General features: G+C 48.0%; 1 protein-coding gene across 1 annotated transcript in view; it reads right to left on the reverse strand.

Annotated features, from left to right (window-relative positions):
* Positions 1-24,154, reverse strand: part of TNFAIP8L3 (TNF alpha induced protein 8 like 3) — a 64,255-nt gene extending 40,101 nt beyond the window's left edge. The window contains exon 1 of the mRNA XM_083412335.1: positions 23,659-24,154. Coding sequence (XP_083268461.1) covers positions 23,659-23,710 — 52 coding nt within the window. The 5' untranslated portion in view covers positions 23,711-24,154. The remainder of the gene's footprint in view (positions 1-23,658) is intronic.
* Between the last annotated feature and the right edge of the window lie 453 nt (positions 24,155-24,607).

Here is a 24,607-nt window from a genome sequence, read left to right on the forward strand (position 1 = left end):
AACAGAATTAACTGGGTATTTCCTAACAATACGACTATTTGGACTAATATAACAATAACAGCTGGTGTGTTGAGGGTTTTCGACTGGGATCAGGGTTCAAATCCCCACTCAGCCACAAAGCACACCAGTCATTGCCTTTAAGCCCAGCCTACCTCACGGGCTAGTTGCGGGAATCAAAATGAGGAGGGGGGGAGGTAAAGGTAAAGGGACCCCTGACCATTAGGTCCAGTCGTGGCCGACTCTGGGGTTGCGGCGCTCATCTCGCTTTATTGGCCGAGGGAGCCGGCGTACAGCTTCCGGGTCATGTGGCCAGCATGACTAAGTCGCTTCTGGCGAACCAGAGCAGCACACGGAAACGCCATTTACCTTCCCGCTGGAGTGGTACCTATTTATCTACTTGCACTCTGATGTCCTTTCGAACTACTAGGTTGGCAGGAGCAGGGACCGAGCAACTGAAGCTCACCCCATCGCGGGGTTTCGAACCGCCGACCTTCTGATCGACAAGTCCTAGGCTCTGTGGTTTAACCCACAGCGCCACCCGCGTCATCCGCGGGGGGGGGGGGGGGGGAGAACCATGTAAATAATAAAATAAACATTTTTTTTGCCGTCCCCCCTTTCCTCCTTCTTTCCCTTCTCTCCACTGCTCTTGCTAATGAATCTTTATTCTCTAATGTGCTAATGAATTTTCACTGTCAGATGGCTGATGAATTTCCTTACTTGCAGATGGTGGTGTGATGATTAATTTTATGCTCCTACAGTATATTAGCTTATACGTACCAAGTACTTATTTAACTATTTAATTTACAGTTTTGTTTCAATCCCCATTAAGTGAGTGAGCAGAACTAGTTCTCTGAAAGGAAACGCACATAAAAAAACAACACATTTTGGGCCCCCATAAACAGATTAAGGAAGCTGAGTCTTAACTAGAAGGGGAAAAGATGGGGAAATCTAGGAATATGAATCTTACATGGTAAAACAGGGATAGGGAATACAGTGGTGCCCCGCAAGACGAATGCCTCGGAAGACGAAAAACTCGCAAGACGAAAGAGTTTTTCGTTTTCTGAGCTGCTTCACAAGACGGATTTCCCTATGGGCTTGCTTCGCAAGACAAAACGTCTTGCGCCTTTTTTTTTTTAAACCGCCAATGCATTCTTATGGGAAACCGTCAATACACATTGGTGCTTCGCAAGACGAAAAAACTCGTAGAACGAAAAAACTCGCAGAACGAATTAATTTCGTCTTGCGGGGCACCACTGTATGTTTCAGCCTGAGGGCCACAACGAAAGAAGCATTCTCAGAGTTCAAATACACATTTCAGCCAGGCAAAAGCACTTGGGGGACAATGAAGGGTCAGTGAAGGCTGTGGCTGGGGAGATTTCCAGGGCCACATAGTGTCTTGGGGGCCACCTTTGGGCCCTGGGTCTGAGGTTCCCTGCACCTGTAGTCTTCAGGAATTGCAGGCCTTTAAGAGATATGTGGGGGACGCGGGTGGCACTGTGGGTTAAACCACAGAGCCTAGGACTTGCCAATCAGAAGGTCGGCAGTTCGAATCCCTGTGATGGGGTGAGCTCCCGTTGCTCAGTCCCAGCTCCTGCCCACCTAGCAGTTCGAAAGCACATCAAAGTGCAAGTAGATCAATAGGTACTGCTCCGGCGGGATGAGCGAGATGAGCGCCGCAACCCCAGAGTCGGCCACGACTGGACCTAATGGTCAGGGGTCCCTTTACCTTTTAAGAGATATGTGGACATATGGAGAAAATGTGGGACAAGGCGGGAAAGAAATCTTAAACTAGGATCACAGTAGAAGAAAAGACAATGAATGGACAGGCAAAAAGGAGAAAAGATCAAAAGTTAGAAGGAGGAGGCACCTAGAATTTCCACAATAAAATACAAATGTAAAATAGCAGATGAAAGCAGTCTGTCACCCTTGTGCAGCAAATCCACTTTTATAGAACAAAATGGGACGTTTGCAGTTAGGAAAGTGATGGGGAAATCCACTGGAAAGCATTGGGCTGAATGAATGATTGATGGTACGACCTGAGGGCAAATCAGGATGGATGCTCCTTGTCATATAATTTGCCTCTAAACAGATCGGAATGAATGTTCAGGAAAGACCGGATGTGGTCCAATTGCCCTGCAAGCGTTGTACAAGCAAATCTGGATGAATGCTCATGTCATCTGGAGGAGCCCTTAATGGTAACACAGCACAGAGAGGCAAACTACCCCCAGGAATGCATTTGTTTCCTTAAAATGGATTGTGAGGATTACGAACCTCCGAGAGCAAAAGGGTCTTCTGCGGTTATTCAGCTGCTTGGCAGAATCTATTTGCTGGAGAATAGCCTGCGGTGGCTTATGAAACTTTTCCCTCGATATGCTGCCCACATATTTTACAAAACACTTTTGAATTGTTGTGCGGCGCAAAGTCAATTCCTTTCAGCCAGGCTTCCCCTCCCTCCTAACTGCTTTGCTGACTCATGTGGCTGAATGTTAACACAAAGTGAGTGTAGAAAAATAAATAAGAGAGTGATCAAAATGCAAACATGCGGAGGCACCCCCCCCCTTTTTAAATTGCCACCATGAAACATGAATAAACAACCACAAACCTCCCATAAAGCTTGGAGCTGCTCCCTTTTGAAGAAAGGTTACAAATTTGAGGCTTTTTGTTTGGTGAGAGAAAGGGCAAGTATCCCATGTGGGGAGAACACTGTTGAACTGGGTTTCCAGCTTGCAGGCTTCCCATAGGCTGGGTTGCATCCTGCGAGAATAGATGCTGGCTGATGAGCCTTTGACTTGGTCTAGAGTCTAGACCATGGGTAGGCAAACTAAGGCCTGGGGGCCAAATCCGGCCCAATCGCCTTCTAAATATGGCCTGCGGATGGTCCAGGAATCAGCGTGTTTTTACATGAGTTGCCCAGAGCACCAGTGCCAGACGGCAAGCCGCATGGTCTCATCAGCAGGCTCCTGCCACAGTGCTAGACCTGCCTCACGAGCGGGCCAGCCAGTTGAGTACTGAGTATGCTCATGGGGTGCAGAATACTGACCGTTGGAGAGTGACTGGCATGTGAGGGAGACACACACACACGCTAGAGCATGGGTAGGCAAACTAAGGCCTGGGGGCTGGATCTGGCCCAATTACCTTCTAAATCTGGCCCGTGGACGGTCTGAGAATCAGCGTGTTTTTACATGAGTAGAATGTGTCCTTTTATTTAAAATGCATCTCTGGGTTATTTGTGGGGCCTGCCTGGTATTTTCACATGAGTAGAATGTGTGCTTTTATTTAAAATGCGTTCTCTGGGTTATTTGTGGGGCATAGGAATTCGTTCATTCCCCTCCCCCTTCAAAATATAGTCCGCCCCCCCCACAAGATCTGAGGGACAGTGGACTGGCCCACTGCTGAAAAAGTTTGCTGACCCCTGGTCTAGACTCTTCTAGTGTTGCTTCCGTCCCAGGACTAACAACTGTCTTCGGAGAGATTTCCAATGGCAACACAGTTTATGTGACAAGCTTTAGAGGGAGAGCATTTACCCCCCCTCCTTTGTAGGCTGCAGTCCTGATTAAATGCTCTAGTATCAAAATTATTATTATTATTATTATTATTATTATTATTATTATTATTATTTATATACCACCCTATACCCAGGGGTCTCAGGGCGGTTCACAGAATAAAATCAAGATATAAAACCACAAAATACCTAATAGAAATAAAAACAACAACCCAATAGTACACCTCCCTCACACACACAAAAAAACACATTTTAAAAGGGCATAGGATGTAAATCGGATCAACAAAAGGCTTCGTTAAAAAGGAACGTTTTTGCCTGGCGCCTAAAGGTGTATAATGAAGGCGCCATGTGAACTTCCCTGAGGAGAGCATTCCACAGATGGGGAGCCACTGCAGAGAAGGCCCCGTTCTCGTGTTGCCACCCTGTGGACCTCTCAAGGAGGTGACACATGAAGAAGTCTTGCTCCGGTGAGCAATTTGGCTACTGAATTCTGCGCCAGCTGGAGTTTCCGAACCGTCTTCAGAGGCTGATACATTAAATACAAACATACAAATACACACGTCACCCCCTATATTTCTCACGTACAAGAGAAAGGTATCCGTACAAAAGAAACTCTGGTGAGGAAAATACTCTTTGGTGGGTAGGATCTTCAAAACAGCCTACTGTAGGAAGACACAAGATCTACCCACCCAGGAAGAATGGCAGATGAAGTTGATGGACTACAGGGAACTGGCGGAAATGACTGGCAAAATCCGAGACCAGGGAGAGGAGTCGGTGGAAGAAGACTGGAAAAAGTTTAAAGATTATTTACAGAAATACTGCAAAATTAATGAATGTTAAAAGATTGTTGGAATGAAGTTATATGGCTTTAGTAGAAATGTTATAAGGATTTAAGTATAAATAGATTAATAGAATATTAAAGGTAAAATAAGGTTAGAATGTGCTAAGATAATTATAGGACAGAAAACAGAGGAAGATGGAAAGGAATTGCTGAAGCAATTGACAGAAGTGGAATACAAAAAGGGAGGTGCGAGGACGTCGGTGAAATAAGTGAATGAAAGATAAGATATTGAAATTGTTTGAGTGTTTTAAATTGTTTTTGTTTGGTTTTGTTAGTTTAATGTGTTAGTGTTATGTTAGTGTCTTTGTATTGTATTGTTCTTTTTTTTGGTTTTTGTTTTGTTTTGTAGTGTTTAAATTGTTCAAAAAGTAATAAATATTATTATAAAAAAACAAACAAAACAGCCTACTGTGGACTGAGCAACACATTTCTCCAGAAATGTCTGGGAGAACAATGGCAAACATTGCTAGGACCACTGATATGCAGGGGTGGGAGGGGGCGAGGTCAAATTCAGATTGTATTTTTGAAGGCAAACCAACCTAATTTGCACTTTCCTAGAAGAACACACAAACTTGAACTCAGCCTTTCCAAGTTGCACATCTCTGAATTTTACAGGGCTGTTCTCCAGCCAAGTAATGTGCATATATGTGTGTTGGGAGAGGGAAGGTGTAGGAAAAAAATAGATAAGTTGGGGAGAATAACATACAAAACATACAGGATGGGTATTCTGTGGCACCTGTAAATGGGTGACTGAAGTGAGCAGGTCAGTGCATCTGGCTGCTAACCAGAAGGTTGGTGGTTCAAGCCCACCCAGGCTTATCAAAAAATAGATAAGTTGGGGAGAAGAATAACATACCAAAATACAGGACGGGCGGGTGGCACTGTGGGTTAAACCACAGAGCCTAGGACTTGCCAATCAGAAGGTCGGCGGTTCGAATCCCCGCGACGGGGTGAGCTCCCGTTGCTCGGTCCCTGCTCCTGCCAACCTAGCAGTTTGAAAGCACGTCAAAGTGCAAGTAGATAAATAGGTACCGCTCCGGCGGGAAGGTAAACGGCGTTTCCGTGCGCTGCTCTGGTTCGCCAGAAGCGGCTTAGTCATGCTGGCCACATGACCCGGAAGCTGTACGCCGGCTCCCTCGGCCAATAAAGCGAGATGAGCGCCACAACCCCAGAGTCGGCCACAACTGGACCTAATGATCCCTTTACCTTTACCTATTTTGTGGCACCTGTAAAAGGGCGAGTGAAGGTATCAGGTCAATGTGTCTGGCTCCTAACCAGAAGGTTGGTGGTTCAAGCCCACCAAGGCTTATCACCCTTCCAGCTCTATAATTCTATGATTCTACAGTTCATACAGAAGAGGGTGATAAACCACTGGCTCTGCCGATGTTCCTGAATACCAGCTCCCCTTAAGACCCAGCCAGCCCGGCCAGTTTTCAGCTAGGATGGGTGTTGAAAGGACAGGGGGTTCGCCACCCCCTACTAGAATTGCTGGATTCACAGACTCACAGAATTGTAGAGTGATTCTGGCCATCTAGTCCAACCCCCTGCAATGCAGGAATCTTTGGCCAAAACATGGGACTTGAACCCACAACCCTGCGTTGAAGAGTGGAAGGCTCTACCAGTCTGAGCTACCCCCAACTGGATTGTCACCCCCCCCAAAAAAAAACCCCTTTGCAGCTGGCAAACAAGATGCCAAAGCCGAGTGGAATTTAACTAAGCACTTTTTAAATTTATCCCAATAACTTAAACATAGCTCTCTAGAGGGACACGCCATCCCAGGAAAGGAAATTCTTACACATGGGGAGGGAAATTCGGTAAAGAAAAGCCGCAAATGTCCGTTCTGCGTAAGAGAAAGACATAATTCGAAACTGGTTTCAATTACAACCCCCCCCCCCCATTAAAAAAAAAAAAGGGACGATGAGAATGCTGGTCATAAAGCATGTTAAACGGTTTAAAGAAAAATGATTTCTTAGGCATTGCAAATTAGATAATAAAAAGCACTGGACAAAGCAAATAAATTATGCCGTGGCTTCAGAGCCTTAGTTATGATAATAAATAACGTATAAATCCGATACTGTGTTTACTGGCAACGTTTTTCTTCCCTTCCCCCTCGCCGCCCCCCCCCCGCCCTCTGATCAAGATGAGATGATCCATCATGTAATTTAATCACCGTCATCATCATCGCCGTTTTTCGTGCCAGAAGGAAAGAGACAAAAATTGCTCGGAAGGCTGAGGCTGACAATGGACAGAATCCTGGGACAAGGCAGATAATGGGTTGAGACAACTCTGCTGCTGTGTGCAGACTCTGTCTGGGCTTCCAGCTGTCAGGCTGTCACAGGCTTCATGCCCATGGACTTTGGCTGAAGTTCTCGTGTGTGTGTGTGTGTGTGTGGGTAAGGGGTGGCGGCGGTGGGTGGCAGGGCACGGGGCCAGGATGAAGCCATTCCAGCTCCGAGATGCGATGCAGCTGAAACGCTAATTACATGCAAGCTCTCCCCGACTTACACAGCAATTTTGTAATTTGAGCACCGGGTTTCGTAAGGGCAGGAGAAGCGCCGTAACATAAGGTTTCTCCTCCCTCTCTTGTGCCTGTGCCTGTGCGCGCGCGCGCGCACACACACACACACACACAAACCGTAAGCTCTTTTCAGAGACCACGCTTCACACTTTGCCGGGACAGCGTGGGTGTCGCCGGGTTAGCAAATACGCAAAGCGTATCATGATATATGCAACGGTTGCCTAAGCATCTCTTAGCCACGCTTTAGCAGAGGCAATTTTAAAACAAGAGACACATGCCAATCGAAAGCAGAGCTGGATGGGGTCAGGCCTGGCTCTCCACCCTTGAAACACTTTGCTGTCATTTTCCTGGGTGGCAATCAAGAACCCCCACGTGCAAATTCTGCATTACTTAGAGCCAAGCTACACAGTAAGTGCTTGCTTTTAAAAGGGTGCTTACAGGCACCCTTTCCCTGGGAAAAGTAGCTATATGGGATAGCAGACTCTCCAAATGTCCCTATCTTCCAGGAACAGTCCCAGATTTACAGAAGCTGTTCCGGTTTCTGATTTGATCCCAGAATGTCCCGCTTTTCCTTAGGACGTCTCTATCTGCATTGGAGAACTGTTGGAGGGTATGGAGTTACGTGACCCCCCAAGCCAAGGTGATAAGTAACTATCCCCCATCGTTCTACCCGGACACTGAGGTCCAGCACCAAGGGCCTTCTGGAAGTTGCCTCGCTGCGATAAGCCAAGTTACAGGGAACCAGGCAGAGGGACTTCTCGGTAGTGGCACCTGCCCTGTGGAACGCCCTCCCACCAGATGTCAAAGAGAACAACAACCAGTGGCGTAGCGTGGGGGGTGCAGGGGGGGCTGGCCGCACCGGGTGCAACATCTGGGGGGTAGGGTTAGGGGGCGCAAATCCACGGGTTAGGGGGCGCAAATCCATGGGTTAGGGGGAGCAAATTACTTGCCTTGCCCTGGGTGCTGACAACCCACGCTACGCCACTGACAACAACTACCAGACTTTTAGAAGACATCTGAATGCAGCCCTGTTTAGGGAAGCTTTTAATGTTTGACGCATTATTGTATTTTAATATTTTGTTCGAAGCTGCCCAGAGTGGCTGCAGCAACCCAGTCAGATGGGTCGGGTATAAATAATAGAATTACTATTATTAAAGAGCATGTCTCTATTTTCATCGGAGAAAATGTTGGAGGGTTCGGGATTCTCTGTCTGTTCCCTGGCACTCTCCTCAGCCCATTCCCGCCAGGTCAGAACCCCTCACTGACCCTGCTCCACAAACTGTTCTGGGAGAGAAATAACGCCTCTTGCTTGCCTAGAAGAATGAGGAGGTGTGTGTGTAAAAAGCTGTCTTTTGCATGACTGGAATGCAGCCTCCCGTACAAAGTCATCCACCCACCCCCCCACAGCTGCTGGCAAGGAATATTGCAGGTGACGCAGGTGAGCTAGGAGAAGCAGGAGCCCAGGTGTTTCTGGCAGGAGACAGACGCCGCCTTGAAGCTGGAGCTCCCAAGAAAGTGTTGGGTATGTGGTGACGCAGTTTTACGCGGTGGGTGCCTTTCCAGAGGTTTGATATGGGGCAACAGCTTCCTTAGGCTCAGGCAAGCAAACTCCACAAGCCAAGGTGAGCTTCTGAGGTCGAGGTCTCAAGCCACTCCATCAGAAGAAGAGTTTGGATTTGATATCCCTTTTTATCACTACCCGAAGGAGTCTCAAAGCGGCTAACATTCTCCTTTCCCTTCCTTCCCCACAACAAACACTGTGAGGTGCGTGGGGCTGAGAGACTTCACGGAAGTGTGATTAGCCCAAGCTCACCCAGCAGCTGCATGTGGAGGACCGGGGAAGCGAACCCAGTTCACCAGATTACGAGTCCACCGCTCTTAACCACTACACCACACTGGCTCCAGTTGGTGGAACTACCTGCCAAGGCATCTAGCTGGGAGACTGTCTAGCTGCCGCCTCTGCATTCGCTGCTGTGATAGTGGTGTTTTGTAGTGGCATAGTGGGGGGGGGGAGGATGGGGGCTGTGGCCCAGGGCACAAACTTCTGACGGGGCACTACCAGGTGCCTCCAGGCAGGTGCCGGCTTCCATGAGTATCCTCACCCTTCCCTGGCAAACGGTGAGAGGGTGCAGACAGAGGGACACAGGCGAGGGGCAACCCCAGCGTGGCCTGGCCCATGCTCTTCTCCCTGGGCGTCAGGGAGATTTGCCTGCCAAGGGCCACGTCGGCCAGCCAGGCTCCCCCCTGCCCATGGGCAGGCAGGCGGTTCAGTGTGGTCCCACTTGGCTCAGCTGCAGGGGTGTTTAGGTGGCATCGGCGGGTTGTCTGCCCCGGGCTCCAGCAACCCACGCTATGCCACTTGTGTTTCACATGCTGCTGCCTTGGTGGATGACCCTGCAGAGGCATCACGGCTTCCAAGGGTGGGCCAACTCACACTCCTTGCTCCGGGCCACAGAGTGATGCATGATGGGGATGAGGGGTTTCAATATCTGTGTGGTTGGGTGTTGCTGGCACCACGCCTATTTGTTCCAGCTGTCGTCCTGGAGCATGTGCTGTGTGCTTGGGTCCCTGATTGGCTGCCCTGAGGTGGGTGGGGCTGGTGGGCCTGCCAGCAGCCGTGCGTGTGGATTGTGCGATGCAGCAGAATTGCTGGACTTGGGTGCAAGTTCTGCGGCACTTGTAGCTCCTTGAATTCTGTGGATTTTGCACTGATGGATCTATCTCCCTGCTTTGGGCTCCTCTGTAAATGAACAAACCGCAATCCATGCTGCCTTTCTGCCAAAGCACTCAAGGCCGTGTGCAATTTCAGATAATGGCTTCTAGTCTGAGAGACACGATGTAAAAGTGTGGGTGGCTGGGAAGGAACGGGAAGAGAAGAGGAAATTAAGCGAAAGGCGGGTGCCACATCTTTCATGCGCTTACATAAGAAAGGCATGTCATGGTCAGGAGTAACGTTCAGCGCTGGGAGTCAATTCTAGGGCAGGAAGAGTCAAATGGCAGGTGGGCTCAGCCAGGTTTGTCCTGCCATTTGTTTTTGAGTTTTGGTTGCCATGGAGTGCTTAGCGGAAGGGACGATTTGTTGTTGTTGAAAAGAAATATGAGAGAGAGAGAGAAAGAGAGAGAGAAAGAGAGAGAGAGAGAGAGAGAGAGAGCGCACTAGCTTGTGCCTGGGAAGCTGCTAAAGAGCCACAATATGGATAGTCCCATTTTCCTCAAGGATGCCCTTGAAAACAGTGTTGGGTCATGATACTGCCCTGTTCCCAGGGGCATCCTGTGCCAGGAACGCAATGCGGCTTAGCCATCATAAAGCAGTGGGAAGGCTTTTCATTGAAGGAAAAGAAGAAAAGTCCTTTTAGAGGCCATCCCAAAACCAGAGGTCCTTAAAATTTGCCCACTCTGGGTTTTAATGGGTCAGAAAAGCCCCGCTGGATCCAGCCCATCTAGTCCAGCATCTATTCACACAGCAGCCAACCTGATGACTCCTGGAAGCTCACAAACATGACGTGAAGCAACAAGAATTCTCAACAACTGGTATTCAGAGGCATTCTGACAGTGCAGCATAGCCACCACAGCTAGTAGCTGTTGATAGCACTAACCTCCACGAATTTGCCTAAAACTCTTTTAAAGCCATCTGAGTTGGGAGCCATCACTAATTTTAGAGGGAGTGAATTCCATGCAATGTGTGAAGAAGTCCTGTCCCGAATCTTCCAAGTTCCAGCTTTGTTGGTACGCCCCTAGTTCTCCTATTAGGAGAGTACAGTCATACCTAGGTTCTCAAACTGAATCTGTTCCAGAAGTCCGTTCAACTTCTGAAAACGTTCGGAAACCAATGCACGGCTTCTGATTGGCTGCAGGAGCTTCCTGCACTCAATTGGAAGCCGCAGAAGCCGCTTCGGACGTTCGGCTTCCAAAAATAGTTCGCAAACCAGAACAGTCACTTCAGAGTTTGAGGCGTTCGCGAGCCAAAACGTTCGAGAACAGAGCTTTTCAAAAACCAAGGTATGACTGTAGGAGAAAAAGACCTCCCTTATCCACTTTCTCCACAGAGTGCAGACAATTTTCCGGGGAAGGGGGCATTTTTGCCACACCCAAAACCTTACGAAATCTGGCACAGCTGAATACAGTGGTACCTCGGGTTAAGTACCGTATTTTTCGCTCTGTAAGACCCCACAGACCACAAGACTGTTTTTGGAGGAGGAAAACAAGGAAAAAAAAATTCTGAATCTCAGAAGCCAGAACACCAAGAGGGATCGCTGCACAGCGAAAGCAGCAATCCCTCTTGCTGTTCTGGCTTCTGGGATAGCTGCGCAGCCTGCATTCGCTCCATAAGACTCACACATTTCCCCTTACTTTTTAGGAGGGAAAAAGTGAGCAAAAAATACGGTACTTAATTCGTTCCGGAGGTCCGTTCTTAACCTGAAACGGTACTTAACCTGAAGCACCACTTTAGCTAATGGGGCCTCCTGCTGCCACCGCGCCGCTGGAAGCGTATGTAACCTGAGGTACCACTGTACTTCAGCCTGACACCAAAGAAGACTTAAGATGCACAAAAGGAGTTATGCCCATGAGAAGGCTGCACGTGTGGGTCTTGTATCCTCAAGTCACTCGGGAGGCTCTTAGGCTAATCCACCTCTGACCTCGCAGGCTAAAAGCCTCCAGCATCTGACAGAGGAATGCTGCTCTCAGTCTCTCAGCCTATAGGCTCCTACATATTGAGCATTCCTCTGGATTTGCTTGCACAAAAGTTTCCGTGGAAGTTAGATTATATCCTGTCTTCCTTGAGCATTTATTTCTGACCACAGTTGGACGACAAGCACAGTGCCGGATTTACGTATAAGCTAAACAAGCTATAGCTTAGGGCCCCACTCTCTTGGGGCCCCCCAAAAAATTAAAGGGAAAAAATCCTGGATGTACAGTTCCAAAATATAAGATAAAAAACAAATAAAATAAAAATAAATACATGCAGCAACAGTGTTTTGTGTTGTGTAGGCTCCTATTTGTTATGTGCAAATGGCTTTAGATACCTATTAGGTCCATAAATTACCTGATAATAATAATAATAATAATAATAATAATAATAATAAATTTTATTTATACCCCACCCTCGCTAGCCAGAGCTGGGCTCAGGGCGGCTAGCACCATTAAAATTACAGTAAAACAACAACAACAACCACCAATTTAAAATGCAGGTTAAAATGCAATTTAAAATGCAGCTTCATTTTAAAAGCAGCCCATAGATCAAAACCATAAGGGGAGGGAAACATAAGGGTCAGACTGAGTCCAAACCAAAGGCCAGGCGGAACAGCTCTGTCTTGCAGGCCCTGTGGAAAGATGTCAAGTCCCGCATATAGCATATATTCAACACAAAAAACAGTGACAATTTGCTGTTGAAAAAGGACAGCTGGACATATAAAGGGCCCCATTACCTTCATCGGTTGAGGGCCTCATCAAACCTAAATCCGGCCCTGGACAAGTATCATTCACCCCAACTCGTTTGAAGAGTGCTTACAGAATTCCCATTAACGTTTCATTCATCCCAACAATTTTGGGTGCATTTTCCTTGCCACTTTCCAAACCACAAAAAGTTTTATTGCTCAGATTTGATGACATAATGCTTGAATCCAGTTTAGCTCTCCAAACCTGTGTTCCTGAACCCCTCCCTCCGAGTGACTCTGCCACGGTGGTTCTGGCTATTACTCCAGAAACCAGCTCTCAAGGATCTTTTTGTCCCTTTTTTCTGTTTTTGCCTTCAAGCATTGACTGACAGCATAACAATCAAACATTCCCAGAAACCCGCGTATTGTACTGAGTATAGTAAAGACGTGGGCGAGCGGAGAGCAGAGTAAAAAACCTGCTCTCAGAGAAACCTGCTATGTGGTGGCAAACGAATAACAAGCCGTTAGCAAAACCATTACTTTATTTTATTTCGGTGAAGGAAGAGTAAAACGATTCAACAACATGTGCTGCTCCAGACTAAATAAACACTTAAGGGTCAAACCGGACATGGCGTTAAATAATAATAATAATAATAATAATAATAATAATAATAATAATAATAATTATTATTATTATTATTATTATTATTATTATTTATATATTGCCCTATCCCCGGAGGTCTCAGGGCGGTTCATGGGGGAAAAAGCAAAATATAAAACCACAAAATATATAATCAAAATGTAAACACCAACCTAATAACCCCCTCCCCTGAAAAAAACCCATTTTAAAAGGGCATAGGATGCCAATCAAATCAACCAAAGGCCTAGTTAAAAAGGAATTTTGCTTGGCGCCTAAAGGAGTATAATGAAGGCGCCAGGTAAACTTCCCCAGGGAGAGTATTCCACAGACAGGGAGCCACTGCAGAGAAGGCCCAGTTCCTGTGTTGCCACCCTCCGGACCTCTTGAGGAGGTGGCACATGAAGAAGGGTCTCAGAAGATGATCTCAGGGTCCAGGGTAGGTTCACATGGAAAGAGGTGGTTCTTGAGGTATGGTGGTTCTGAGCCATTTAAGGCCTTATAGGTCAAAACCAGCACTTTGAACTGGGCCCGGAAACTAATTGGTAGCCAGTGCAGTCGGACCAGGATCGGTGTAATATGCTCAAACTGTCTTGCTCTAGTGAGCAACCTGGCCGCTGAAATCTGTACTAGCTGATGTTTCCAAACCGTCTTCAGAGGCAGCCCTACGTATAACACATTGCTGTAATCTAACCTTGAGGTTACCAGAGCATAGACAACAGTAGTTAGGCTATTCCTGTCCAGATAGGGGCGTAGCTGGGTCACTAGCCAAAGCTGATGGAAGGCACTCCGGGGCACTGACGCCACCTGAGCCTCGTGTGACAACAAAGGATCCAAGAGGACCCCCAAGCTACGAACTGTCTCCTTCAGAGGAACTGTAGCCCCATCAAATGGAGGCAACCGCCCACCCATCTAGTCTAGGGAACCACCCACTAACTGCCTCTATCTGGATTGAGTTTCAGTCTGTTGGCTCTCATCCAGTCCATTACGGAGGCAAGACACTGGTCCAGCACTTCCACTGCAGACGTAAAGAAGAAACAGAGCTGAGTGTCATCAGCATACTGCTGACAACGTACTCTCAACCTTCAGATAACCCCACCCCTCACTTTCATGTAGATGTTAAGCAACGTGGGGGATAGGATCGAGCCCTGTGGAACCCCACATTGATGGTCTGACAGGACTGAAAAGCATTCCCCAAGCAACACCCTCTGGGAACCACCATCCAAGTAGGACTGGAACCACCGCAAAGCGGTGTCACCCACCCATAGTTCAGATAGCCGTTTCAGAAGGACACCATGGTTGATGGTATTGAAAGCTCTGAGAGGTCGAGGAGAATTAACAGCGACACATTTCCCTTGTCTCTCTCTTGACAGACGTCATCACACAGGGCGAGCAAAGCAGTTTCTGTGCCAAAACCGGGGCTAAACCCTGACTGAAATGGATCCAGAAAATTAGTTTCTTCCAAAGGGGTCTGGGTCTGGTCTGCGACCACTCGCTCCAGAACCTTGCCCAGGAAAGGGCGATTAGCAACTGGCCGGTAGTTAGTTAGGTTTTCCGAATCCAGGGAAGGTTTCTTAAGGAATGGTTCTACCACTCCCTCAAAGAGGCAGGGACCACCCCCTCTCATAAAGAGGCATTGAACACCCCCCTGACCCAGCCAGCTGTTCCCTCCCTGCTGGTTTTTATCAGCCAAGAGGGGAAGGGTCCAGGGTGCAAGCAGTCGCCCTGACCGATCCGAGCACCTTGTCCACATCCTTGAGCATTTAACAGGCAAGATTTAAGATATGCAAAGATAAATTATTAAATGGGGTTGTGGCAGGCAGAGAGGTCTTGCTGAGGTCCTAAGGAAAACTGTGCCTGGTAGTTGTATTGGGAGGCAATCTCCCATTGGCACCATGCTGGTGGGTAGCAAAAATGGGAGGGGAAAATGGAGTGAGTGTGGGACGGACCGAAATCTGGAGAGGAAGAAGGGGAGAAAAGCTCTCTGCAAGTGAGGAGTTCAGCCCTTCAGAAAGAGCTACCTCTTCCTTCCTTCTTCAGTCATCCTTCCCAGGAAACCCCAGGAATTTTCTCTGAGGGTAACAAGTGGTCTACTAACAACCCTCAGCATCCTTATCCAATCACAGTTCCCAGGATCCTTTGCAATAAGCCACAACTGTTTAAAGTGGGGTGCTACATCATTAAATCTATAATGTTGACAGGGCTTTACAGCTACAGGCTCCAGCCCCAAAGCTCTCTGAATCTTCAGTGTGTGGTTCACACAATAAGACTGTGTGACAGGATGAATATATTCCCCCCTCTAGTATTCATAAAAAGGTAAAGGGACCCCTGACCATTAGGTCCAGTCGTGGCCGACTCTGGGGTTGCGGCGCTCATCTCGCTTTATTGGCCGAGGGAACCGGCGTACAGCTTCCGGGTCATGTGGCCAGCATGACTAAGCCACTTCTGGCAAACCAGAGCAGCGCACGGAAACGCCATTTACCTTCCCGCCGGAGAGGTACCTATTTATCTACTTACACTTTGATGTGCTTTCGAACTGCTAGGTGGCCAGGAGCAGGGACTGAGCAATGGGAGCTAACCCCTTCGCAGGGATTCGAACCGCTGACCTTCTGATTGGCAAATCCTAGGCTCTTTGGTTTAACCCACAACGCCACCTGGGTCCCTGTCTATTATTATTATTATTAATAGTAGTAGTAGTATTAATTTGATTTCTATACCGCCCTATACCCAAAGGTCTCAGGGCGGTTCACATAAAGTATATCTTTAACTGGAAGAACACACTCGCTTTTGGTTATGCAGCCGGTGGGCAGCCGGTAATGGCAGAGTGAAGGCCCAATTTTGGGACAGAGCCAACACTAAAGTACAATAGCAGTGTTTGTACGTCTATGTGTTTGAATGCTGGCTATGGAAATTGTAGTGTCACAAGTACCTATTTTCATCTTTGAAATGTCAGAAAGCCTGATACGCATGCAGAGGTACCATGACAGACCCAACAGGGAGATTTTATGAGACATTCTATCCCACTGCCAATGTGTTAACAGTGACTCATTTGATTTGTTCACTACACAGGGAACTGACCTGGGAGGAAAAACACATTTCTCCATCCGCTGGCTTTCTCCCCAACCTTATCTGTTTTCCATCCATGGAAAACAGCTGGTTTATAGTCCCCCTGTGAAACAGAGTTCCGTCGTCGCACCAAAAAGCCCATGCCCACTTTTCATCTGTTCCAAATTAGCAGGAAGAGTCAGAATACCACCCATGATAAAGGATTTAGCACCAGTGGAATTTGTTCTTCCTTGGGGACGTTTACCACAAGACTGAACAAAGGGAGCTATATCCCATTGTAGCTTAGGGAAACACCAGAGTACAATTAATGCGATCTCAACTATTTCCACTATTGAATTCAGTGGGGTTTACTCCCAGGCAAGTAGGTTTAGGATTGCAGCCTAACCAATGTTTAAATTCATGGACACAACTAACTGGGGCCCATTCATGTCCATGGGGATACTCTGAGTAGGACTTAGCAGGATACAATCATAAAAAAGAGAATCAGGCTTGCATTTCTTATTTATTTAAGGCATGTTTCTTTTTCTTGTTGTTTAGATGAGTCCATTTATTGGCGCAAATGTTTATTTAGCTAACAAGAAACCGCCTTTCTAAATCTGAATCCTTGCAGCTGACAGTGTCTTAGGTTGCCATATGCAAGATTTTTTTTTAACCTACAAGGGAGTTCTCAACATTTATCTGTAAGTGTAAAGAGTTCCTTCTTTGGTCACCTATGGTGAGTAAGAATCACTCTCAAGGAGGAGGCAAAGAAGGTGAAGACATCCTTTTTATCCTACGTCTTTTGAGAAGGTGAAGAAAAAGAGTCTAAGTGGAAGTCGGTTTTTGTTTTGTTGTTAACTTTCAACACTTCTTTTCTGGGCCCTGAAAAGAAAAGAAAAACTGCAATATCTGCAATATGAGAAACTGCACACCAATTCAAATCAATGGCCCATATAACCCAAAAGTGTCAACATTGAATCGAGATGGAGGGCCAAAATGTCACTTTGGTGCAATTTTGCCCATTTTTTGGCATAGGTTCAGCTGCCTCTCATTGCCAAACTCAGCATGAGAGTTTCTGAGGTGGAGCCTCAGATTTTATCAATGTTTGGATGCTGGGCGCCATTTTGAATCAAGTTGGTGGACCCAAATGTGAATTTATCAATTTTTCGCAAAGTTCCGGCTGCCTCTTGAGATATTCTTGCCAAACTCAGCATGAGGGTTCTGAGGTGGGGTGGCTGTTTTAGTTGATGTCTGGGTGCTGAGTTCCATTTTGAATCAAGATGGAGGACCAAAACATGGTTTCGGCGGACTTTGCCCAAATTTTAGCTTGATGGGTCAAAACTCACAAATTGTACTACCCTTTTAAAACTCACAATATTCAACAAATTCCTGGGCAGTGTTAAACACCCCTCACTAGTAGGAACTATAACAAGGTGGTGTGCAACATAACAATAACACAACAATAACAGCATTGGTAAAAGCATTAAAGGTAAAGGTAAAGGTACCCCTGCCCGTACGGGCCAGTCTTGCCAGACTCTAGGGTTGTGCGCTCATCTCACTCTAAAGGCCGGGAGCCAGCGCTGTCCGGAGACACTTCCAGGTCACGTGGCCAGCGTGACAAGCTGCATCTGGCGAGCCAGCGCAGCACACGGAAATGCCGTTTACCTTCCCGCTAGTAAGCGGTCCCTATTTATCTACTTGCACCCGGGGGTGCTTTTGAACTGCTAGGTTGGCAGGCGCTGGGACCGAGCAACGGGAGCGCACCCCGCCGCGGGGATTCGAACCACCGACCTTTCAGTCAGCAAGCCCTAGGCGCTGAGGCTTTTACCCACAGCGCCACCCGGGTCCCTAAACTTGGAGTAGAGCCACTGAAATGAATAGACCCAAGATAGTCACGCCCATTAATTTCAATGGGTCTACTTTGAGTAGGACTTGCACTGGATTAAACCCCTTGGTTTAAAAAGAAGAAACATTCCAAAGACCTGTCTGAACAATATATTTTTAAAAAGTAAATAGGGATTATTCCTGCTGAACGTCTATTGGCAAGGAGTTCTACAGGGCAAGGTTTGCCATGCTGAAGACTCAGACCCTGGTAAAGGATGACTGAACCTCAGGGGCATAGGGGACCACCAAAAGTCTTCTGCCAGAAGATCTCAGTGATGAAGATGGAACATAAGGAATCAATGTGCCTAAATTGTTTAGGGCTTTGTGAATTAACACAAGAACTTTGTGTTAAAGTTGGCAACCAGTGAGGCTCTCCCAGCAAAAGGAGTGACATGTTGCTGGTGACCTGATCCTTTGAGGATCCCGGCCACTGGCTTCCACACTAGTTGCAGATTCCGGACCAGATTCCACTGCAGTCAATAACCCTGTCTTTTATTCTGGGCTGTCAACATCTAAAAAAATGGCAAGCACACGGAGAGCCTTTAAATCAGGGGTTGTCAACCTGGTCCCTAACGCCCATTAGCGGGAGTTTCAGGATTCTAGGTGGGCGGTAGGGGGTTCTATTGCACAAGCTGAATCCTCCTTCCATCGAGCACTGGTGGGTGGTAAGGAAATGTTACCATCAATAAAGATGCATTAGTGGGCGGTAGGTATAAAAAGGTTGACTAAATGGTGGTCTTTAAATGGTGGTCAATAAATTGGTAATCTTAGAATTAGACTACTGCAATATGCTGTGGCGGGGGCTATCCTTGCACCTGGTTTGGAAGCTGCAGCTTTCGCAAAATGCATCTGCTAGGGTGCTTAGCAGGGCACCCAGTTCTACACCAGCATCGAAAGATCTGCACTGGCTGTCTGTTATACAGTGGTACCTCGGGTTACAAACTTAATTCATTCTGGAAGTCCATTCTTAACCCGAAGCGTTCTTAACCCGAGGTGCGCATTCCCTACCTAGGCCTCCCGCAGCCCCGGAAGAGGAATTGCATTCATATCCCAGGGCAAAGCTTGCAACCCAGGACACCTACTTCCAGGTTTGTGGAGTTCGTAACCCAAAGCGTTCGTAAACCAAGGTACCACTGTAGTTTCATGGACCAACACTCTGGCTGGTTGAAACCTTGTAAAAGACAAAACCGCCCCAAGTTAGCTATGCTCTTGTTAAACACAAATCTTTGTCAGGCCACCTTCACAACATCTCAGAGGGCACTTGCACATCACACCCAACTGCGAGACACTCTTTCAGTGCCAATGAGCCAAATCCCCAACATTATAGCCCAGTTTGTACAGCAAGAGAATCTTGATCTCAGGGCTGTGGGTTCAAGCCCCACTTTGGGCAAAAGCTTCCCGAATTTCAGGGAGTTGGACTAGATGAGTGTCCTGGTCCCTTCCAACTTTACAATTCTATGATTCTATGAGCAGCCTTTGTGGTAGGCAACCTTCCTTTAGAGTCTGCCCTAGAATTGCTTGTTTCAAGCAGAGACATCACCTTGCCAACAAAGGTCCGTATAAGCTATGGTTTTCCCTGTAGTGATGTATGGAAGTGAAAGCTGGACCATAAAGAAGGTTGATCGCTGAAGAATTGATGCTTTTGAATTATGGTGCTGGAGGAGACTCTTGAGAGTCCCATGGACTGCAAGAAGATCAAACCTCTCCATTCTGAAGGAAATCAGCCCTGAGTGCTCACTGGAAGGACAGATCATGAAGCTGAGACTCCAATACTTTGGCCACCTCATGAGAAGAGAAGACTCCCTGGAAAAGACCCTGATGTTGGGGAAGATTGAGGGCACAAGGAGAAGGGGACAAGAGAGGATGAGATGGTTGGACAGTGTTCTCGAAGCCAGAAACATGAGCCTGACCAAACTGCGGGAGGCAGTGGAAGACAGGAGTGCCTGGCGTGCTCTGGTCCATGGGGTCACAAAGAGTCGGACACGACTAAACGACTAAACAACAACATGAGCAGCCTTTGCAGTAGGCAACCTTCCTTTAGAGTCTGCCCTAGAATTGCTCGATTCAACTCTCGGTTGTCTTACACCTTGCTTTATTCCTTTATTATAGCATCATCATCAGAGTTCAAAATTCACCAGGCGCCAGGTGCATTTTGCCCTACTTGCAAGCAAGTGAAGATGCCCGGGTGCCGGGATGGCAGCGTCTGACATCTCCACCATCTGAAGGTCCATGCCTGGGGATCCTTGTAGCCCTGACTGTTTTCACACACTCCCAACACATCCTGTAGAATTCCACCCATTATATTTTATCTGCCCAATCAGACCGAATTTCAGAATCAAAAAAAGTTGTATTGAAAAATACGACTTTTGGGCCGCTGGCCCCCAAATGGCAACTAGACATTCCATGTTGGTGACTGCAACCCTGGTTTAAGGAGCCATTTCTCACCTAGCTTATATATCTGAGTTTCTAGCACTGTCACAAGGCCATAGCTGAGTGGCAACATCAGCTTTGCACGCATAAGGTCTCAGATTCCATTCCTGGCATCTCCAGGTAGGCCTGGGACAGACCTCCACCTGAAACCCTGAAGAGCCACTGCCAGCCAGTGCAGGCAGCACTGAACTAGATGGACCAATGGTCTCACTCTCTAGAAAGGCAGCTTTCTAAATCTGACATGTGTATTATTACATTTCTATCCCGCCTTTTTTCTCCAAGGAGTTGGAGGTGGTGTACATAGTTATCTCGCCCTCCTCATTTAATCCCCACAACAACCCTGCGAGGTAATAATAATAATAATAATAATAATAATAATAATAATAATAATAATTTATTTATACCCCGCTCATCTGGCTGGGCTTCCCCAGCCACTCTGGGCAGCTTCAAAAAAAATATTAAAATACTATAATACATCAAACATTAAAAGCTTCCCTAAACAGGGCTGCCTTCAGATGTCTTCTAAAAGTCTGGTAGTTGTTGTTCTTTTTGACATCTGGTGGGAGGGCGTTCCACAGGGAGGGCGCCACTACCGAGAAGGCCCTCTTCCTGGTTCCCTGTAACTTGGCTTCTCACAGTGAGGGAACTGCCAGAAGCTCCTCGGAGCTGGACCTCAGTGTCCGGGTAGAACGATGGGGGTGGAGACGCTCCTTCAGATATACTGGACCAAGGCCGTTTAGGGCTTTAAAGGTCAGCATTGTGCTCGGAATCATACTGGGAGTCAATGTAGGTCTTCAAGACCGGTGTTATGTGGTCTTGGCGGCCACTCCCAGTCACCAGTCTAGCTGCCGCATTCTGGATTAGTTGTAGTTTCCGGGTCACCTTCAAAGGTAGCCCCACATAGAGGGCATTGCAGTAGTCCAAACAGGAGATAACCAGAGCATGCACCACTCTGCTGAGACAGTCCGCAGGCAGATAGGGTCTCAGCCTACGTACCAGATGGAGCTGATAAACAGCTGCCCTGGACACAGATTTGACTGAGCTTTGTGGCAGATTCGAACCCTAGTCTGCCAGGTCCTAGTCTAGCCCTCTAACCACTACACCACACTGGCACCTGGATGATCGACATGACCAACTGGGAGTGGGGGAAGACTACCTCAGTCAGGCTGCAAGGCACCCAAGTCATGGAGGAAGCATGGAGAGGTTTTGAGGGCAAGGAAGGCTAATCTGCAGCTCTCCAGGTGTTGCAGGACTCCAAAGGTCATCCGCCACAGCCAGCAAGGCTCAGGCATGAGGGAAGCTGCAGTCCAGTGAGATCTGAAGGACTGTAGGTTTCCCAACTGCCTAAGCGGTCAGATTCAGAACAGGTTACATGAAAGCAGGCGGTTGGAGGGAGACTCTTTCAAACTGCCAAGGAACCGCCAACACCCCCCCACACCTGGAATCATAGAATTGTAGAGTTGGATGGGACCCCATGAGTCATCTAGTCCAACCCCTGCAGGGCAGGAAGCACAGGTAAAAACTTTGGCATAGGAAGTGGGGCTTCCAGGCACCTCTCAAACAAATGCTGACACTGCTCAGAGATAGAGCAGATGTTTCGGATGCCTCCTTGCCAGATGCCGGTCAGCGCAAGACAATACTCAGCTAGATGGAACAATGGCCTGAGTCTGTTTAAGGCCTCTTCTCCGTTTGTTGCTTGTGCCTAAATTGTGAGGTACAACACGAAGCAGCAACGTCCAGCCAGGGAACATATTTGTGGTGTTTTGTTTTGTTTTTTAAACCCCCCCACTACCACCCATCTTCCTTTCAAAGAGTCTAGGGCAGCACACATTTTCCACATCACAACAGCCCTGCAAAGTAGGCCAGGCTGAGACATTGTGACAAGCCGAGGCTCACCCACTAAGCTTCATAACTCAGTGGGGATTTGAATCCAGGGCTCCACATTAGGTACAAAGTAGGTAGCTCAGCCTGGATAGCTCGGCCGGTTACAGCATGGTGCCGATAACGCCAAGCTGGATGGGACATATTCCTTCCTTGCGAGGGGTTGGACTAGAGGATCTTCAGGGTCCCTTCCAACTCTACAATTGTGCAATTGTACGAGATTGCCATGCAGTGATGGTCACCGACCTGAATGGCTTTAAAAGGGGAACAGACGCGTCATGGAAGAGGAGGTGCTGCTACGGTCATGAAGGCTATGTTCCCCCTCCATTGTTAGAAGCTCTATGCCTCTGTAGAAGGGACTTTTTATCATATGTGGTGGGAAGGTAAAGAAGTTTTAAAAAATTGGGAAACGATATATAATGAACTGAAGAAAATGTTTAAAATGACATTTGTTAAAAAACCAGAAGCATTTTTGTTAGGGATTGTAGGACAAGACCTGCCAAGGAAAATAAAGAATTTATTTATGTATGCAACAACAGTGACAAAAGTCGAGTCTTGATAGCACAAGGATGGAAGAAGAATGAGGACTCCCCCCCCCCCCGACTAAAGAACAGTGGCAAGAGAAATTGATGGATTATGCAGAACTGGCTAAATTGACATACAAACTACGAGATAAGGACAACTGTGACTTTAAACAAGAATGGGAACTTTTTACAAATTACTTAAAAAGACAACAAAATGAACTGGACTCCTTGGCAGGTTTTGAATAAACATACACAAATTTATTGATTGATAACATGGCAGATAGATAACCTAGGAGTTGCATAATTTTATAACATGCAGGGAATAATATGCGTTGAGAAATCAGAGAGAGAGAGGAGCTGAGGGAAGTCTCTGAGGGAGGGGAGGGAGGGTTTGGGGTGGGGGGAAAAGGGGGGAAAGAATGAATATGATATGTTTTGATAAGTTGTTATGTTGAAATTGCTGCTGTTCCACCAGAGACAACTAATTGCATATCCGGCAGAAATTCATTCTGGAGGCAACGGGTTGCTCACATATCAGAATATATCCTCTTGTTAGCACAGCCTCCACCCCGTCCTTTCAAAACCCTCTGTCACCGCGCCACTAATAACAACAACACCGTGCCTCTCTGAGCATGCACAGAGTACGTTCCTCCTCCCAACCCAGCCGCCAAAGACCATGCAGGAACTCTGAAGAGATGCAACCTTCCACAGAAGACCCGCCCACGTCCAACTGAACGCGCTGGTGATGGATATGATTCATTCAGGGTGCAAAAGAGCCGGGGGGTAAAGGTACGAGTGCCGCTTCCAAGCCCCTCTTCTTTCTAGCAATAACGAGCCCCCTCCCTAGATCTTCCCAGTTTGCGGTGGCTTGGAAGCGGGCAAGGAAACGCGCGCGCCCCAGCGCCAAATCAACTGCCTGCCCTTTTCCTCTCTGGTCCTCCCTCGTGGCAGCAGCCCGGGCTAGGCAAGAGCCTCCCCCTCTTTCCAAAAAAGTGCCGGCCTCTTTCTCTCTCTCTTTTACCTGCTGAAGGAACCAGCTCCCCCTCGCTCAGCTCTCCGGAATCCGAATCCATGGTGGCGCGGCGGAGCAGCTGCCCGGGTTCCGCGTCTCCAAGAGCGCAAACGCCTCGTCTCGGCCGCTTGCGAGAAGTCGGGCGCCCAGATTACTTGGAGAAGGAGGGAGGGACAAGGAGGGCGGTCCGGTCCGGTCCGCCTCCTCCTCCTCCTCCTCCTCCCAGCCCAGTGCCGGGTCAGCTCCGCCACATGCAGTAGCAAACCGCCGCTGCCACCTCCTCCTCCTTTTCCTAGCAGCGAAACGCGTCGGGCTGCTGGCACAGGCGGAGCCAAGAGGCCAGCCGGCCGGCGGCGCTGGCTCGTGTTTTATTTTTTGAGGGGCAGCCTGGGGAGGCAAGAAGGAAGAGGGGCTGGGGGTGGGGGAAGAGCTCAAGAAGCAGGAACCGTATTTTCTCCCTGGTTCTCCTCGCTGCCCCTTGATGTGAGATCCAGCTGGATCGCTTTCCAGCAACTCCCTCCTCCTCTCTCTGGGCGTCTCCACGTTATTTCCTCGTGCATTCCCTTATACCGAGCGCGTAACTCAAAGGATTGGGAGGACCCGAGGATCGCGCTCCCTCGTGGGCAACCTTTGTGGGGCGGCGGGGAGTGGGGAGGAGAGAGATGCCAGTGGATGGGTGGAGGGGCCATAGGGGTACAATTGAGGGCATTTTCTTGCCGAACAGAACTTAAAAGGCAGGCCAGCGAGTAAGAAGCAGAATCAGCCGTGCAGGGAACTCGACAGCGCAGAGCAAAGGCCAGTGGGGTGTGTGGTCTGGGGTCAATGGTGCAAGTAAGGAGTCAAAGAGCTTGCTGGATCAGGCCCATCTAGTGCAGCATCCCTTTTCTCACAATGGCCAAGCAGATGCCTCACTGGGAAACCTGCAAGCAGAATTCAAGCACCCTTCAACATCTCTCCA

This window comes from Podarcis tiliguerta (genome assembly GCF_965153285.1).
Source record: "Podarcis tiliguerta genome assembly, chromosome: 14".
NCBI lineage: Eukaryota > Metazoa > Chordata > Lepidosauria > Squamata > Lacertidae > Podarcis > Podarcis tiliguerta.